The sequence below is a fragment of the Macaca nemestrina genome, chromosome 5, assembly GCF_043159975.1.
Source record: "Macaca nemestrina isolate mMacNem1 chromosome 5, mMacNem.hap1, whole genome shotgun sequence".
NCBI lineage: Eukaryota > Metazoa > Chordata > Mammalia > Primates > Cercopithecidae > Macaca > Macaca nemestrina.
The window spans coordinates 9,218,745-9,239,147 of record NC_092129.1 but is presented as its reverse complement, the minus strand read 5'-3'; the positions used below and the strand labels follow the sequence as shown (position 1 = coordinate 9,239,147).

The 20,403-nt window shown below is 38.2% G+C and overlaps 1 protein-coding gene across 11 annotated transcripts in view; it reads right to left on the bottom strand.

The window, feature by feature from the left end:
• The window catches only part of PRKN (parkin RBR E3 ubiquitin protein ligase), a 1,377,649-nt gene that overhangs the window by 1,084,365 nt on the left and 272,881 nt on the right, over nt 1-20,403 (bottom strand). For 9 of the 11 annotated variants that reach the window (XM_071095931.1, XM_011750978.3, XM_011750979.3 and 6 more), the window contains one exon: nt 6,869-7,032. The exons of 1 other annotated variant lie outside the window; for it this stretch is intronic. In XM_071095931.1, the coding sequence (XP_070952032.1) occupies nt 6,869-7,032 (164 nt within the window). Of the gene's footprint in view, nt 1-6,868; nt 7,033-9,109; nt 9,413-20,403 lie in introns of all 11 variants that reach the window. One more of the 11 variants, XM_011750983.3, reaches the window with a different exon arrangement.

Below are 20,403 nucleotides of genomic sequence, written 5' to 3'. Positions count from 1 at the left end.
GGGATTACAGGTTCACGTCACCATGCCCAGCTGATTTTTGTATTTTTAGTAGAGACAGGGTTTCACCATTTTGGACAAACTGGTCTCGAACTCCTGACCTAATGATCTGCCCGCCTCAGCCTCCCAAAGTGCTGGGATTACAGAAGTGAGCCACCGTGCCCAACCTGGCTTATTTATTTCCTAAAATTATAGTGCATAACAAATTAATTTTAAAAATACGTACAACTGGAGTACACAATTGTCAAGAACTATTTACTTTTGCTTAGTTGAAATATTTGGTAAAGACTTTGCAAATAAATACTCATCATGTCTATTCAGATCTATAATGTTCTAAAAATTCTGTTTAAGAATTCAAGAAAGAGGCCAGGCACGGTGGCTCATGCCTGTAATCTCAGCACTTTGGGAGGCCGAGATGAGTGGATCACCTGAGATCAGGAGTTTGAGACCAGCCTGGCCAACATGGTGAAACCCCGTCTCTACTAAAAATATAAAAATGAGCCAGGCATGGTAGCGGGCGCCTGTAGTCCCTGCTATTCGGGAGGCTGAGGCAGGAGAATTGCTTGAACCCGACAGGCTGAGGCAGGAGAACAGCTTGAACCCAGATGCGGAGCTTGCCATGAGCAGGGATTGTGCCATTGCACTCCAGCCTGGGCAACAGAGCGAGACTCTGTCTCCAAAAAAAAAAAAAAAAAAAAGAATTCAAGAAAGAGACATTAATATCTCTATAAGTTTTACTCACCCCATACTCTTAGTATGAACAAGTCTTTAAATGTGTCTGCTAATCAATTAAATTGTTTTTCTCATTTCTTATGTTAAATATCACTTATTGAATACCTACTCTCCCTTTAAAAGAGAGACAAACAGCAAGCTTGTGGATTTTCTGAGAAAGTGATAGTTTCAATTCCTCTGTAAAAGTGGACAGATATTCTGTTTTTTTAAATTCAACTTTATATTAAAATGCTTACACATTCTAATGCATTTGTAAGAGATAGCACAGAAAGATGCCAGCTACCTTTTCCCCAGTTTCCCCCAATGGTAACATCTTGTCAAGCTAGATGTTATGATTGTACTATAAGCATTGTTGCAGTTAGCACAGAGGACGGTCAAAGGGTCCCTTCTGCTACACTTTCACAGCCGCACCCTCCTCTCGCCTGCTTCCACGCCCTTCAGAACCGCTGGGAAGCGTGAATCTGTTCTCCATTCCTATCATTTTGTCATTTTGAGAATGTTATATAAATAAAATTATTCAGTGTATGACCTTTGGGGAAGGGTTTTTTTCCACACAGCACATTTCCCCTGAGATCCACCCAAGATATACTGTGTATCAACAGCCTGCTCCTGTTTTACTGCTGAGTAATATTCTAGGGTATGGAGGTACCAGTTTGTTGAACCATTGACCGTGAAAGACATCAGAGTTGTTTCCATGTTCTGCTAATCTGAATAAAACTGCTATAAACGTTCATATACAGATTTGTCTGTGTACCTATGTCTTCATTCCTCGAGGATAAATAAATAAGAGTATAACTCTGTCATCTGGTAAATACATATGTCATTTTTAAAGAAACTGCTATATTCTTTTCCAGAGTGGCTCTACCATTTTATATTCCCATTAGCAATTTGTGAGTAATCCAATTTCTCCACATCCTCACCAGCATTTGGTGTTGTCTTTACTTTGTATTTTAGCTATTTACCTACTTCACTGATTACTGTAGACGTTACTTTATACTTTCTTAACTTGTCATGCTCTACTGCAGTTGCTATTTTATAGGTTAAGTTTAGAAATCTTACCTTTCCTTGCATCTGTGTTTATATTTGCCTGAAATGCTTCCTCTACATATAGAAATACATTCGACAACGCTATAACTTTTGCTGCAACCCTCAAACATAATTTAGAAAACTCAAGAGGAGAAAAACAGTGCATTGTATTTACCCATATTTGTGCTTACTATGTTTTCCCCTCCTTCCTAGTGCTCCAAAATTCCTTTTTTGTTGTTGTTGTTTCATTTGTTTAGAAAATTTCTTTAGCCATTCTTTTAGGGTAGGTCTGCTGGTGACAAATTCGCTTAGCTTTTCTTTATCCAAAAAAAAGTATTGATTTGTTCTTTATTCCTGAACGACATTGTCACTGGGTATAATATTACAGGTTGGCAGTTCTTTTCTTTCAGTATTTGAAAAACATTGTGCCACTTCCTTCTAGCCTTCATGGTTTCTGATGAGAAATCCACTGTATTTAGAACAATTTTACCCCTATAGGGAAGGTGTGATATTTCTCTGGCTTCTTTCAAGATTTACAATTTGTCTTTAGTCTTAAGAAGCTGAATTATGTTGTGTGTTGGTGTGGGTTTCTTTGGGTTTTTCCTGTTTTAGATTCACTCAGCTTTATGAATCCATCTATAACTTTATGTCTCTTGCAAACTTCGGAAGTTTCCAACAATTATTTCGTTGAGCATTTGCCCACCATTATCTTCTCCTTCCGGGAATCCCCTGACACAAACTTTAAATGCTCTATCAGAGTCCCACGGGTCTCTGAGGCTCTATTCCTTTTTTCTTTTCCCAGCCTAGTTTTTCTTTGCCATTTGGACTGTGTCATATCTATGTTCCATCTTCCAGTTCACTGACTCTTTTCTCTGTTCCTTCCATTCTTGTGTCATACCCGTCAGTGAGTGTTTTATTTCAGAAATTTCAAACAAAAGGCTCTCCACTCGGCCTTTACTAGTGTCGGTGGGGACAAGGATAGGGCCGCAGTTTTTCTGTTGCGTTTGGCTGGAGTAGACTGGTTATTGTCTAAATGTTTTCTATGTTGCTAGGCAGCCCCTTTCTGAGTCCTTTGGATAAAAAACAGGCCATTGTTGGGGATTTCTTCCTTCCTTCCTTTCTTCCTTTTCCCTTCCCTTCCCCCCTCCCTTCTCTCTCTGCCTCTCCCTTCCTCTCCACTTCTTTTCTCTTCTCTTTTATTTTTGTCTACACATGTTGACATTTTCAGGTTGCCAGTTACTTCAGTTCCACATCTGAGGTAATGTGGCAAAACGAAAACTCAAGAAATTCACCTCTGTATTCTTCCTTAGGTTCTAAAATCCCTACTCTGTCCACATTCTTCTCACCACTTTCAGAATCTTAATAAGCTTGTACAGCTGACCCTTGAATAACATGGGTTTAAACTGCATGGGTCCATTTATATGCAGATTTTCTTCTGCCTCTGCCACCCCCGAGACAGTAAGACTAACTTCCCCTCTTCCTCTTCCTCCTTAGTCTACTCAATATGAAGACAAAGACGATGAAAATCTTGATGATCCACTTCTACTTAATGCATAGTAAATATGTTTTCTCCTTTTTTGGAATGTTCTTAATGTTTTCTCTAGCTTTTTTTATTATAAGCATACATCACATATTACCTATGAAAATTATGTATTAATCAACTGTTTATGATGTCAATAAGGCTTCCCGTCAATAGCCGGCTACTGGTAAAGCATGGGGGAGATAAAAGTATACATGAATTTTGTCGACATAGTGGTTGGCACCCCTAACTCCATGACTCCACGAGTCAACTGTACAATATGCAATGTGTAGGCTTTTTAGTGTAGTTGCTGGGAGGAAGAGGGAAAAGTATGTCTACTCCAGCTTCCCAGAAGCAGAATGTGTGCTAGATCATTCGTTTTTCAATGTCTCTATTTTTTCCCATTTTCCTTTAATTCTTTAAAGTTCTTAAAGTCTTGCCAACAACAAAACTGAACAGATGAGTGTGTAATGAAAAGAACTATACTCTAAAAGTGCTTTCTAAGTGGCCTGTGGGCATGTTCTCCCGGAATTGAGAATTCTATGAAATTTTTTTAGATGTGACATCAATGCTATTATAATCTTACAAATACCCTTTGCCAGTTAAATAGACAAACTCGCTTTTTAAAATTATGACATTTCATAAGACGATGGTCTCAAGCTACAGTTCCCCAAAGTACCTGGGGTGAGGCACTAAAACTAATTTCCTCCTCAAAGAAGGTGAAACTAAGTGTGAGAGATACTGCTCAATATGTGGGGTGAGCATTGCCTCAGTGTTCCTAGGATACTCCCAACATATACCTTTTGTCCTGGAATAATTATTCATAGGGTATTCTTTTATACTCACAATATCTAATTTTGTATGATAAGCTAATATATATGCTCATATCACCTATAATAATGAAAATGAAAACAGGAGGAAAACACCCAGCAAGCACAGATACCACCCCAGTCATCTCCTCCTCAGGATACCACGGTGTATATTTACTATTCATCAGTGGAAGCATTAAGTAGCTCATACGCAAGGTCCATCTTCTTTTTCTCAGCAGCAACTTATTATTATATATTTTGTGCTTATACTGTGAAATATAGCACCTGTAATGATAATGAGTAACTGAAAGGTATTGACTAAATAGTTGCAAACATATGTTCTAAGATTATACAAGAATATCAAAGGATGCTAAAATTCTGCCAGTTGTACACTTAAAGAAAACACAGACATGAATTTGCAATTACATGTGTAACTTCCTAGTCTTTACAGTGAAACTCTTCTATGAACAAAGTTTGCCAACTTCTCGGCACCTAAATCTTTTAACTGTGATTTAATATAAGTTCCATAATTATCAACTTTTCTTTTTCAGTGTCCTCAGACATAAGTTCTCAATAGCCGGTTAGACATCTCCAAACACATGTACTCAGCTGGCATCAACTCCCATCATGTTGGAACAATGCTGCACCCTTCTCCCAACCAAACTGGGTCTTCAGACTTCCCATTTCCTTCTATGGCAACCCATTTTTCTCTAGTTCCCCACCAATGAAACTTCAATGCCAAGTCAGTCAAGGTTATGTAAAATATAGCCCATATTTTATTTTTTGTCCAATCTTCAACATCTCCTTCAGGTTCTAGAAGAACAAGAACCCACCCTATTCAGCAAGCATTCTCTATGCTCATTCCTCCATTCCTGCATCTACAGAATCCTACCTCAATTCAATTCATCCATGAAGTTCTTCCTGGTGACTTCCAACCAGATGTGTTTTCTCCACCTTTAAAACTTCATAATATTTTCAGGTGCGATATGGCAGTTACGTTTCATATTCATGTATTATAGCTATTAGGTTGAACCACATGGAATTGTAGAACCGATAAAAATGGCAGTCCCATATGGCTCAATCTAATATTTCTCTTGGTTTTAGGGCTCATAAATAAAGAGCAGTCTCCATGAAAACAGGGGCTGAGTTATGTCTCTCTTTTGGATCCCCTGAGAAGCCTAGGACATTGGAAGGGCTTAAAAAGTGTTTGTCAAAATAAAGACTCATAAATCAACACATGTCTTATGCATATATGTTTGCAAAGTCAATCCTCTGAAGCAGTTAGTCTAACTACATACGAAATCACTAATTGTTATACGAATCAGCACAAATGGCAGTTTAGAACCTGAAGGTTCTGGCAATATAAAATGTTTTGATTCAAGGAGCTGTTTTAAACTTATTTATTTGTGAAGGAAACATCCTTGGATTTAGAAGTTGGCAGATACAGTGAAAAGCTTTTTAGCTGACTGAAATAGAAAAAAAAAAATCAAAACACTTTTTAGCACATGCACTTCCCTTATAAAACCAAATTGCCTGAAAGCAGAGCCCAGCAGTTTGTGCACAATGAGTGTGTGCCTCAACACCATCAGCAGGAGATGCAAAATGCAGAACGACAGGAACAATTTGCATTTCTATAGCTTCTTTGTATACCCAAACTCTGAGAGCATTTTACAAAGCCATAAATATCATCACCCGGAAGAGCCTGGGAAAGGATGCAGATACAAGAACGGACTTTGTGTACCCTGACCCAGGAGTGCCCCTGTGCGGAGCAGTGGTCCCCATACAGCTGTAAACCTGAGTGCCATTAATTGACGCTGGTTAAGAAAAGGGGAACACATATCTGCAGGGTCCGTAACAGTCACAGGAACCATTCCCAGAAAGCGTTTGTCTTTCTTGCATTCACAAAGAATAACGTCAACAAATGGTGAGCTGTATTTGCGAGTTTCCCCAACAAAGGACTGGTCTCTAGTTCTAGGTGATGGTGGTATTATCAGTCACCTCACCAGTTCCCCCTGATTCCTACAAAGATCACCAATCCGAATGACAAGTGTGTAGGGCTTTCATGGGGCTAGGAGCAGTGGGCTGCCAGAAGCTCTGCTGGGGCCAGGAGAAAAGAGAGCATCATTCACTCTTGTTATGTTGCAGGGGCCTATTTCCAGGTACAATTTTACTGAACCTTAGAGAAATTCAATGCAAAGGTATACTTCTGTTGTGCTCCAGGCTTCCTTCCCCACCAGCTGCGGAACTGTGCAATTCTGGTCCTGGCCAAGCAGTGTCCAAAGCTAGTTGCCAGTGAGGCCTGAAGCCCACACCTCCTCTAGCGTAGCATAGCAGCAGCCCTCACTATCCTCCAGGGGTCACAATTGGGTTACGAATTCCTCACAGTGCACGGACTGAGCAGCCTGACTGGGAACAATTTATTCGAATCCTTCTTCATTAAGATTCAAATGGAATAAGTAAGGCAGAAATTGAACAGACACAGAAATTGTGCCTTGCTGCTCCTGTAGTCAGTAAACATTTATTCACTAAGCCTAGCTCGTGTGTTCTTTCTCTCTCTCTCTCTCTCTCTCTCTCACACAGTTGTTCTTCCAATCTTTCCTGCTTGCTGTTTTAATGCATAATTAAGAAGGTCAGAATTAATGAAGCAGTGTGGAGTAAAGTTCAAGGAATCCCCAGGCACTATTTATTCTATTAGATCTCAGGCATGAATGTCAGATTGGCAGCGCAGGCGGCATGAGCAATGGAGCTGGCGGCATCCCAGAAACGGCCACCAAGGGAGACTCACCTGCACAGTCCAGTCATTCCTCAGCTCCTTCCCTGCGAAAATCACATGCAACTGGTCAGTCGGAACCCCCTGTCGCTTAGCAACCACCTCCTTGAGCTGGAAGATGCTGGTGTCAGAATCGACCTCCACTGGGAAACCATGGCTGGAGTTGAACCTGACAAACACTGACCAAGGAAATTGGAAGGGAGAAAGGAAGTGAGCATCACTTGAAGCCCTTAAATGGCCATAGCAACATTTCTCAACCGACTTACCCCTTGCGGCCTTTCAGTGAATGGCATATATTTTCTTTCACTTAAACAACAAAAAACTTAATGCTATAGAGCAATATTTGTGAAAAACAGAGTTGCCCATGAGATTTCCCTTTCATATATTCGTCAGTGACCTGCAAACCAAAATTGCATTTTCCCTTTGACATCCATCCTGAGAAACAGAGGCTTGAGCAGGACACTTGCCTGATTGGAATTGAAAGAGTCCCACGAGTTTATTGAAAAGACTCAGCTCTGACAGCTTGTACACACTCACGCTCCCTCCACAGTGAAGCTCTTAATAAAAATAGGAGGCAATGTATTAGCACTCAAGGTATAGCAATGGAAAAAATCCAAGCTGCTCTATAGACCAGAGCGAAGACCCACTAGGGGCTATGGCTCAGAGCCCTAGACTTGGATGGTCCTGGCCAAAATGCTCCACTGGGTCTATGAAGACAATTATTTGCCCTTTCTTTTGGAAGGGAGGGGGTGGGGATGCTGGTGACACCATTTGTCTTACTGAAGCCACTGTTCCCCATGAGACCCAGGCTGCATCCTCTGGTCTGTTCGCATGCTGTCTTCTCACCGCACCTGCTGTCCCACCTCTTCAGTGTCTCTCATCTGCCCTTTCCTTTCCATTCTTTCTCTCACTGCTCAAAGTCACACTCTCATCACATCTTTTCTAGAACCTCATAATAGCCCCCAACTGGAGTTTGGATCCAGTCCTTTCACCTCCAAAAGGCCCTACCTAGTTCTGCAAAATGAGCCTTATTACTACAGAGCTATGTCGCACCACTCAAATCCTTTAAGTCTCACGCTGTTGGCTGGTGAGGGAAGACTCCAAGATCCCTTTCATCTAGCACAAACCTATATTCCAGCACTTTCTTTATTAGTCTCCATGTGTACTCTGTTTAAAAAAAAAAATCACAGAAAACTGCTGCATACAACTTCTTGCTTTTATTCATGGCCTCCCTCCTTCTCTTCCTATTGAAATCCTGCCTACCCCCATGGCCCACTTCAAATGTGACCTCCTCCAAGAAGCCTCTGGCTATCAGCTCCTGCAAAAGCCTGATCTTCCCTATTCAGGGCACCAGTGGCATTTACTATGTACATCTTATAATATCCAACACATTCCTTGTGGAAGCAGGATGGCATAAGGGTTAAAAGTACATCCTGCAGCGTTAGGAAGACCTATGCAAAAATTCCCACAGACTCCTTTAACTGGCCTAGGATGCTAGGGGTCAATCTATTAACCTCCCTCTTTAGGTCTCAGTTCCTTTATCTTGAAAACATAAATAAACCATAGACCACATTATTTGACTCATTAAATAATATTTATAGTATTTAAAACGACCATCTTGTAACCTTTAAAAATTATGGACATTTAGCTGTTTTTGATATACATTTTACCTTCTTTAAAAGATAATAAACTCCTCAAGGGCAAGTACTACTGTTTATTTACTGCTGTGTTTCTTTTAAAGGTAGTACTATAGCTAATTATTTCTCAATTCCAATGTGAGATGACCCACTTCATCATAATTATAATAATCATTACAATGCCAATAATAATCAGGCACTTACTATGTGCCAGACATTGTGCTCTCACATGTCTGTGAATGTAACGCCCCTGTGACTGTAAAAGCCCCTGTGAATGTAAACGCCCCTGTGATTGTAACGCCCCTGTGAATGTAAACGCCCCTGTGATTGTAACGCCCCTGTGAATGTAAACGCCCCTGTGAATGTAAATCCCCATGTGATTGTAACGCCCCTGTGAATGTAAACGCCCCTGTGAATGTAAACCCCCACGTGATTTTAACGCCCCTGTGAATGTAACGCCCCTGTGAATGTAAATGCCCCTGTGATTGTACCACCCCGATTGTAACGCCCCTGTGAATGTAAACTGCGGAATCTGCACACAGTGTCTTCCTCCCAAAGAATACAGCACGGAAAGGGGAACAAAAACAACCTCACAGTGGAGAAACCTGAAAGGCGCTACCTCAGCCAGGTGATCAAGGTCAACATCAACAGTGGTAAGTCATCTTCATCATGTTTACCCTTGACACAATGTGATGAGACGGGCAATTTATCTCTGTGGGCTTTCTCTCAAAAACACATAACCCGTCTAATCTTCAGGAAAACACTGGACAAAACGCAGTTGAGGGACATTGTAAAAATAACACCTGGCCAGCACTCCTCAAAACTTTCAAGGTCATCCGAAACAAGAAAAGTCTTTAGAAACTGTTAGAGTCTAAGAGTCTAAGGAGATGAGTAAATGCAATGCGGTAGCCTGGATGGAATCCTGGAAAAGAAAAGAGACATTCGGTAAAACTAAGAATATCCAAATATGGTTTGAATTTTAGTTAATAAGAATGTATCGGCATTCGTTCATTAATGATAACAAATGTAGTATAACAATGTAAGATGTCAAAAATAGGGAAACTGGGTGTGGGGTACATGGGAACTCCCTGTACTATTTTTGCATCTTTTTCTGTAAAACTAAAACTATTCTAAAATAAATGTTTATTAAAAAAAAAAAAAAAGATATGGATGAAGATCAGACTTGCTACCCAAAGAACAGATTTTCTTTTCAAGATCAACCAAAATAAATATCTTCCAAAACAAACAAAGAACCCAGAGTCACTGGAAAAAAAATTACAGAATTCAGTGTCTCCAGTAATTACATTTATATAATGTCTGGGATATAATTTTGAAACTATCTAACATTTCAAAGAATGATGAAAGCATACCATTCTCAGGAGAAAAGAAAATCAAGTAGACAAAACCCTGAAATGACTCTAATTTTGAAACTAGGAGACAAAATTTTAAAGTAGCTAGTAGTATTACTGTCCTTATGGAGAAAAAACAATTTTTTTTGCAATGAGTGGAATACGACAGATAATCAGAGAGATAGAAATTATAAAAAAAAAATCAGGCTGGGCGTGGTGGCTCACGCCTATCAATTTTGTGGGAGGCCGACACAGGCAGATCACTTGAGCCCAGGAGTTTGAGATCAACCTGAGCAATACAGTGAGACCTATCTCTATTTAAAAAAAGAGAGAGAGAGAGAATCGAATGGAAATTCTAGAACTAAAACTACAATTGTCTGGAATAAAAATCTGTTAAATAAATTTAATACCTAAATGGAGATTAAAGAGGAAACATTAGTGAAGAAAAAATAATTGTTTTTAAATGAATAGATGTTAGGGACATATTAGATAATATCAAATGATCTAATACATATGTCATTGGAGTCACAAAGAAAAAATGAAAGAATCGGTTAGAAAAATTATTAAAAAAAGAATGCCCTCAAATTTTAGTATGTGATGAAATAAATAAATTTACATATTCAAGATGTTCAACAAACGTCAAGCAGGATAAACATGAACGTGCCTGTGTCAAGGCAAATCATAGCAGAGTCAAACTATGGAAAGCCAGAGATAAGGAACAAGCTTTGAAAACAAGAAGAAAACTTTGTCAGTCATATACAGGGTTAAAATGACATAATTAATGGTTAACTTCTGGTCAGAAACAACGGAGGCCAGAAGTGATGGCACAACATTACAGTTCAGGAAGAAAACACAAAGCAAAACACGCTTGTCAATGCAGAAATTTATATCCAGTGAAAATATCTTTTTAAAATGAGGACAAAATAAAGATACTTTAAGATGAAATAAAATTAAGATAATTTATCACAAGGAGACTCATATTACAAGAAATATCAAATATCAAATAAACTCTTGAAGTGAAATGGTACAAGACAGAGATTCAAATCCACAAGAAACAGTAAAAGCATCATAAATGCTAAATACAGGAGATAATTAGGTAGGAATTTTTTGCTTTATTCAACATAATTTATTTAATGCAGATGACTGCGTAAAGCAAAAATTATATTCCATGTGGAGTTTAGAACATATAGGTATAATATGTATGCCAATTATAGCATAATAGGTGGGGGGTAAATATGAGTCTTTTATTTATTTTATGAAGTGAAGCAATATTAACAATGAAGGGACTAAGAAGTTCAGGACAGACATTATATTTCTTATAGTAAAAATCAAAATGAATAAAAATATTGACCCAAAAAGCAAACAAAAGTCATAATGGAATTCCAAAAAAATACTGAAATAATCCCCCAACAGGGCAGGAGATAATGAAGAATGGAAGAAAAATAGAGAGGTAGATAGAAAAATACAATAAACTGGTGACCAGAACTCACCACATCAATAATTACAAGAAATTCTAATAAAGTAAACACTCCAATTAAAAGGCAGGGACTACGTGGACAGAAGGAAGTGGGTCCAGCTATACTGTGTCTATAGGGCTGCATTTTAGATATAAAGACACAAATGGTTTCAAAATAAATGAGTAAAAAGAAATATGCCAAGCAAAATGTAATCGTAAGAAGGCAGGGGTGACAATATTATTAATATCACATAAAATAGATTCAAAGGCAAAACTAGTTCGAAAAATAAAAAGAGAGAAACTTAAGACTATGCTGCCACCACTTGAAAAGGTGGATCACACGACTCAAGAATCACAGCCCAAGTCTTCCCACTCCTTCCCTCCTTGAGGTGGGAGAGGTGCCCGGTACTGCATTGGACCAGACAGGGAATGTCAAGGTCTCCCACCACTTCCAGGTTCCCCGGCTGGAAACAGAATGAGGGCTTCCTACCCTCCTCAGGGAGTAAGAAACCCCGGTCTTAGAAAATAGCAACTGCTGAATATATCGCCCATAGTCTCAAGGCAACAGCTTTGGTTCTTTGACAAGAATGTATCTGCAGTAGAATTCCCTCCGCTCCCTTTTTTCCCTCTCTCTCTCCCCAACACACTTTTATTTTTTATTCTTTAATTAATTCTTCCACTTTAAAAATTATTTAGTAGAAACTACATTAAGGGAGAGAGAGGTAGGAAAAATGCAACTGAAAATCTGTATAATAAGATGTGTATACTGTGGCGAAGACCATGGACTTTAGAACCCTTCATGTGGGTTCACAGACTAGCTCTGTCCCATCCTAACCAACTGTGTAAGCATGTCACACAGTTTCTATCCCTCAATTTACTGCCAACAGAACAGGCAATAATAATAGTATCTGGCCAGGCGCGGTGGCTTACACCTGTAATCCCAGAAGTTTGGGAGGCTGAGGTGGGCAGATCACCTGAGGTCAGGAGTTTGAGACCAGTCTGGCCCACATGGTGAAACTCCATCTCTAACTAAAAATATCAAAATTAGCTGGGCGTGGTGGCACATGCCTGTAATCCCAGCTACTCAGGAGGCTGAGACAGGAGAATCACACGAACCCAGGAGGTGGAGGTTGTAGTGACCGAGATCGTGCCATTGCACTCCAGCCTGGGCAACAAGAGTGAGACTGTCTCAAAAAAAAAAAAAAAAAAAAAAAAAAAAAAAAAAAAAAAAAGATGAGAAAGTGGACATAATAATAAGGGCAAAACTCTTTGGGGAAGGAGATGAGAAAGAAAGGAGAAGAAAGACTGGATGATAACTAGAGAGGGTTTGTGTCTTATAAGGTACACCTTCTCAGTGTACCTTAGCAAAAATAATAATAATAATAATATCTACCTCCTAAAGTTGTTGTAAGAATTTAATAAATCAATATAGGAAAGGTATTTAGAAGAGTGCCTAGGCACATTTTAAGTTTCAACAATTATTGGCTCTTACTTCACGTCCAACATATGGTGTAAAAATTATTGTAATTATCACGTCAATTGTGCCATATTAATGTTTAGTTTTTAAAACGTACCATTTATTTTCTTTAAATAAGAAAAGTGTTCCCGATGGAGTTCTATTCCACTACACTTTATAGTAAACTGTAATTGGTCTAAAGTGACGTTAGTATACTGATAATGATATCTTCTGTTTAAATAGAGCTCTCAATTTTCAAAGTGCTTTTACAGATGTTATCTCAGTTAATCTTCACAACAGCACTGAAAGATAATTGGGAAACCATTTACTATTCCTATTTTTAAAAGAAAGAAACAGATGCACAAAGAATAAAAGTGGCTTGCCGAAAATTCACAAGGATAGGAGCAGGAAAAAGAATCTTGGGTCCTGAACTCCCTCCTCTGTGTCAGTGGCTTCCACACTGGACTGTATGTTACCCTGAAGGTATATGGGACTTGCCCAGGGAAAGTTCTCCTATTCCTCACACACCGTTCCTTCAAACAGATACGTCTGAAAACACATTTATGGCTGACGTTTCATGATAGATCATTTTGTCCCAGCTTCCCTTCAAGATCAACATTCTCCCACTTCACAAAAGAAAGGAATACACTCAATGTCCCCCACGGTGGCTCTGGTGCAGCAACACAGGGTGGTAAAGGAGAACGCCTTGAACTACTGGGTACAGGGAGCCTCTTTTAACCAAAGCCCCATTAACTCACAGTAGAGCTGTATTTCTTTCAGAGTAAGGTAAAGGTTGGCAGTAGGAACGATGTATTTTTTAGCCATTTCGGACTGTGTTATCAGCACGTGGGTTGGGTTAGGTTGTTATGAATACAGATACATAGTAAAGAGGGACAAGAGAGATGGTGATGTTCATTTAACTCTCCTAGCACTTCTACCCCTTGGTATTGCCAAAGAAGTAATTCCTCCTCAGGGAAGGTCTCAGAAGATCAGAGCTAAGATTGTTGTTTCTAATACTGAAGATGACGGCACCTTATATCATTCAGAAGACAAACTGATTGCAAAGTTCCATCTCTTACCTAACCATCCATCTGTCCATCTGCCCATTCATCCACACATCCACGTAGCCAGCCATTCACCCATCCATCCACCTACCTCTATAGTATAGTTATGCTTCAGCAAATGATGCAAATACATTTTGAGAAATGCATCTTTAGGCAATTTGATCATTGTGCAAACATCATGGTGTGTATTTATGCAAACCTAGATTATATAGCCTATTATACACCTAGGCTATATAATATAGTCTATTGCCCCAAGGCTACAAACGTGTACAGCATGCTACTGCACTGAATACTGTAGGCAATTTTAATACAGTAGTGTTCGTGTCTCTGAGCATCGCAAGGGTACAGGAAAATTATGGTACTATAATCTTAAGGGAACACCATCATATATGTGGTCCATCATTGACTGAAATGTTGTTATGTAGTGCTTGACAGATATAAGATGGCTAGGTGGGCCCATTTTTTTCTGAAAAATTAACTCTTCATGGCTGTCTAATTTGATGGAGAAGATTGGTTTTACATCATGTCAAAAGGCGGTCACTCTCCACAAACGGAATATGCAACTCCAAGGCTTTGATTTAAAAAATGTTAAATAATTTTATTATAAATATTGTATTGGTAAAAGTGTATTAAACTGAAGAGTATTTCAATTTTTCCCAATATTTCAAAATTTATCAGATTTAACAAAATGCATCTAAATGATAAAATGGCAAGAATAATTAATAGTGAGTTAAAAAAACTTAATAAAATATATTTGATAAATTTCCTAGAAATTTAATAGGTGAATGTCTCTACATGATTTTTTTCCAAGTAATTAGCTTCAAATTCTGTATTTTCAACAAAATTAAAGACAGACTCAATTGGGTTGTAAATTGATAGATCACTGGAGTAATTATAACAAATATTACTAACAAATTTTTGTTAAAAGTTTGAAGACATTAAAAGAATGAAGTTGCTATAATAAAATTTCTTTTTTTCCCATAAACTTATTAGTTAGAACATGGGCTTACACCAATAACAATGAAAAGGAAGAACAAAATGATGTTGAATCTATTTCATTCCAGCAATAAGTAATATTCATCCACAGACAGGTTACCATGCATAAAAATAAGCCCATTCATCTAATTAAGGGGTTTATTTCTAATATTTTTATGCTTAGTAATTATTTGTCAAAAATACCAAGAAACCATTCACCCAAATATATATTTATATTTTTAAGTGATTTGTGTACTAAAAATAGCATGACATATCACAATTCATTCGAAATTAATACTAAGGCTTATGGTACAAGGGAATTTAAAAATATATCATAAACTTTAATTCTTTTACATGTTTTTCATGCAAAGATATACTTCAGGATGATGCATAAAGATATTCAAAACAAAAAATAGTTGATTCTTGTTATTTTCTATAGCCTATAGTTGTAGTCTGTAAAGTCACCATGAACAGTAAACTGCTGAACACTAAAGCATTGTTCCTAGGGAAAAATACAGGGTTAGGTTCCTTTGAGCCTCTGGTTACAACATTTTCATCCACCAGTCAACACATAACCTTGTTTTATGTGTGTTTCTGTTTAAAGACAGCTTATTTATTACATATTACTGATTCATTAACATTGCACGCATAGCCAGTATCACTATAACTCATGCCTTAGCTAAGTTTCTATAATGTGTATTTCTCCATAATGGACATCACCACCTACTTAAACTCAGGAACACTAGCCAGCACTTCAGCACTATGCTTGGGGCCATTTCAAACGGTGAAATCACCAATAAAAAGCACCAAAATGTGAAAAAGATGACACTATATAGACCTCAAAAAGGGCATTTGTTTCCAGTATGAAAGCTGAAACAAGAGAGCAGAACACTCAACCTCAACTGGGAACATGCTTATTGAGCAACTCAAATCTTCACAACTCTGCCATTTCTGTGAATGACCTTAAAAGCTGCCAGTACTGATTTTAGGGCAAGGAATAAATTTTACCATGTTGGTGAATTTGCAAATTTGGAACCCATGAATAATGAAGATTAACTGTATTACATTGGGATAAAGTTATGCAGGAGAATAGAATAGAAATCAAAAAGTTTGTAAAAAAGAAACAATATAAAATTTCAGACTATTAAAAATAATCTCTTACATATATTATTAGCAAGATGATAGCGAAGGGCAAATCATCATTTTTAATGTCCCCCTGAAAATATTTAAAAAATGATGCAATTGCTTTAAAATTTAACCTCAATATTTATAATCTGACCATACTGCAACTGCTTAAACCTATATTAAAATTTTTATATCAACTTAAAAATGTGCAAGGAAGTACATGGTTTCTCAAGGTTTTTTATAATACATATGAGCAAAATAATTTCAAGATTACTAACTTTAGAAAGAGAAGCCAAAATCACAATGAGGCTCATTAATACGAACAAAGAAATAAAACCTACACCAAATCCCAAACTGAAGAGTCAGGTGTTGAAACCAGTCATTGAGTGATGCAGACACAAACTCTGGGACTCACACTGTAATGAGTGTGTTGTGTGTGTTTGTCTTATTAATCACAGTATGTTTTATAAATATTGCTTTGCTCATTTTTATATAGACAATTTTCAAACAATCTTATATTTCTCAGTTGCTTCAATCAAAAAGAGGTTTGTGGCTGGGTGTGGTGGCTCACGTCTGTAGTCCCAGTACTCTGGGAGGCCGAGGTGGGCAGATCACTTGAGGTCAGGAGTTAGAGACCAGACTGGCCAACATGACAAAATCCCGTCTCTAATAAAAACACAAAAATTAGGCTGGGTGTGGTGGCTCACGCCTGTAATCCAAGCTCTTAGGGAGGTGAGGTGGGTGGATCACGAGGTCAGGAGTTTGAAACCAGTCTGGCCAACATGGTGAAACCCAGTCTTTACTAAAATTACAAAAATTAGCCAGGTGTGGTGGCACGCATCTGTAATCCCCAGCTACTCATGAGGCTGAAACAGGAAGAACTGCTTGAACCCGGGAAGTGGAGGTTGCAGTGAGCCGAGATCGCTCCACTGCACTCCAGCCTGAGTGACAGAGTGAGACTCCATCTCAAAAAAAAAAAAAAAAACAAAACCTGGGCGTGGTTGCACATGCCTGTAATCCCAGCTACTCAGAAGTCTGAGACAGGAGAATCACTTGAACTCAGGAGGTGGGGGTTGCAGTAAGCTGAGATTGCATCATTGCCCTCTAGTCTGGGCAATAAGAGTGAGACTACATCTCAAAAAAAAAAAAAAAATAGAGGTTTGTAAGAATATCTAAGAAAATATTTCCTCAGACAGGAGCATTACTTTGAGGAAACGATAGTACTATGTAAATCTATTCCACTGTTAAACATTTCCAATACAGGTCTTTCCCTCCCAGAGACAGGATAGCTTGCTGGCTCTGTGAGTAAAATCATTAGCCCCGGCTTTTTGTTGCCTTTTTTTTTTTTTTTTTTTTTTTTTTTTTGTGGCAGCTTGTAACTTTACCTCTATTTTTTTTAATATGCATAAATTTTCCATGTAACAATAGGGTAAATTTATTTCACTAATTTTAGGATAAAGAAAATGAATAAATTTAAATGACTTATACTGAGTAAAAGAAGAGGAAGAAATAAATGTTTTTGTTTTGTTTTTAAGACAGAGTCTCACTCTGTCATTAAGGCTGGAGTACAGTGGCATGGTATCGGCTCACTGCGTGCAACCTCTGCCTCCTGGGCTCAAGGCATTCTCCTGCCCCAGCCCCCCGAGTAGCTGGGACTACAGGCGTGTGCCACCACACCTGGCTAATTTTTGTATTTTTAGTAGAGATGGGTTTTGTCTTTTTGGCCAGATGGGTCTTGAGCTCCTGACCTTAGGTGATCCACCCTCCTTGGCCTCCCAAAGTTCTGGGATTACAGGCATGAGCCACCACACCTGGCCAGAAATAAATATTTTTATTGTGAGCCATCAGAAATTACTGATTCATGCATTAAAAATACTGAAGCAGATACAGTCCAGAGGCAGCATCATATTACTGTAGAGATAATACAGGCAATGCACTTGGAAGACTGTGCATAGTAAGCACTTATTAGATAGATAATGGCACTCCCCTGAACTGAAAATAAAAGTTATAAATAAATAAATAATTTTTAAAATCCAAAAAAGATGATGGTACTGATATTAGTATAAGAAATTACCATCTTATATTAACTTACCAAAAATTATTAATACTTAATGAAATTGTCAGTAAAAGCAAGTCTTTGGCCCACAGATCAAAATTCACAAAACAATTTTATCCTTAAACTTTAAATACAAAATTACATTTATGATCGTATTTTTAATTTCTTAGCAAAGATTTAAGCCAGTGGCAAATACAGAGGCTCTCAAGCCAGACTACCTCAGTTTAAATGTCTGCTTCTCAACTTTCTTGCTTTAATATCCTCAAAAGTAAAAACACCGTTCACATCTATCTTACAAAGTATGAAATGTCTGACTACATGTAAAATTCTTAGATTAATGCATAGTATATAGTAAGCACTCAGTAAATGTTAGCAGCTACTACTAAACAATAAAAACTAGCCACATTTTCAAAAATGATTTGGAACTTTCTAGTAATCACCAACATTACTTTCTGAAGCTCTATTTGGAAATATTTGTTAACATCTTCTCTTAAAATTTCTATAGATAGGGAGAAGTTGGAATCTCACACACTGCAGGAGGGAATGTAAAATGCTGCGGTCACTTTGGAAAACAGTCTAGCGGTCCCCCAAATGCTCAAACCTAGAGTTATCACATGATCCCGCAATTCTACTCCTAGGGTATATACTTGATAGAAATGAAAAATATGTCCAAATAAAAACTTGCACATGAATGTCCCTATCAGCATTATTAGTAATAGCCAAAAAGTGGAAACCACCCAAATGCCCATCAATTGACCAATGGATATATGCATGTGTTTGTTGCATCTATACATTGGAATATTACCCAGCAATGAAAAAGGATGAAGTGCTGGTTCATACCACAACCTGGATGAACCTTGAAAACACTGTACTCAGTGAAAGAAGTCAGTCATGAGAGACCACAAGTACGATTCCACTGATATTCAATGTCTAGAGTTGGCAAATCTATAGACACAGACAGTGCATTACTGATTGCCTAAGGTGGTGATGGAGAGTATTTGGGGAGAAACAGGAGTTACTGCTAAAGGGAAGGGGGTATCTTTTGGGAGTGAAGAAAATCTAAATTGATTGTGGTGATGGTTACAAACCTCTGTGAATATACTAACAAACATTGAATTTTAGACTTTAAATGGGTGAATTTTATAATATATGAATTATATATTAGTAAAACTGTACCTCCCCCACTGTCCCTCCCTAAAATAAAACCAACCACATCTCTGTATACCCATCACTTATTAAAGTATTTGGTAAAACACTGTGACTTAGTACTTTTGGGATAAGCGAGTGAATGAATGTGCACTCACTTCACTTTCAATGTTTACTCCCCCTATTTTCACCTATTAGAGAAAACTGTAATCATGAGAAGTAACTTACAAAATTTGCAACATCATCTTTGCATTTAGATTTTGTTTATATAATGTGACAAAGATTTTCTGTTAAATATCTCACAGTAGCTGTACTTAGAAGTGCTTTAGGAACCTGAAATAGTACTAACGGTATGAAAAAAGTAGACTTATACTTCAACCTTTAATATAGAAAATATAATTTGCTCAAATTACTCACACTGTTCTAATTTCCATATGCTCTAAAGTAGGGATAAGATTCAGACCTAATTGCTGGTGACATTAAAATTCATTCAATTCTTACTGTCAACAAATAGTTACTGAATAAGTAACTATTTACTAGGCACAGTGCTAGAAAGTGATATTACAAAAATGAACAACACAACCTGGGAACAGAGATATTACAACAGAATTATGTACAAGAATATGATGCATGCTATATTAGGGTTTGTACCGTGCGTACCACACCAAAATGTTTTAAGAATGAAGAAAAGAGGCTGGACGTGGTGACTCATGCCTGTAAAACCGGCACTTTAGGAGGCTAAGGCAGGCGGATCACTTGAGGTCACGAGTTCGAGTCTGGTCAACATGGCAAAATCCCATCTCTACTAAAAATACAAAAACTAGCTAGACATGGTGGCATGCACCTGTAATACCAGCTACTCAGGAGGCTGAGGCAGAAGAATCACTTGAACCTCGGAGACGGAGGTTGCAGTGAGCCGAGATTGCACCACTGCACTCTAGCCTGGGGGACAGAGTGAAAGTGTCTCAAAAAAAAAAAAAAAAAAAAAAAAAAAGAAGAGACCAGCACTTTGGGAGGCTGAAGTGGGCGGATCACTTGAGGTCAAGAGTTCAAGACCAGCCTGGCAACATGGTGAAACCTCATCTCTATTAAAAATACAAAAATTAGCCAGGTGTGGTGATACGTTCCTGTAACCCCAGCTACTCAGCGGGGCTGAGGCAGGAGAATAGCTTGAATCTGGGAGGCAGAGGTTGCAGTGAGCCAAGATCATGCCAGTGCACTGCAGCCTGGGTGACAGGCTGAGACTTGTTCTAAAAAAAATTAAAAATAAAAAAAAAAGAGAGAGA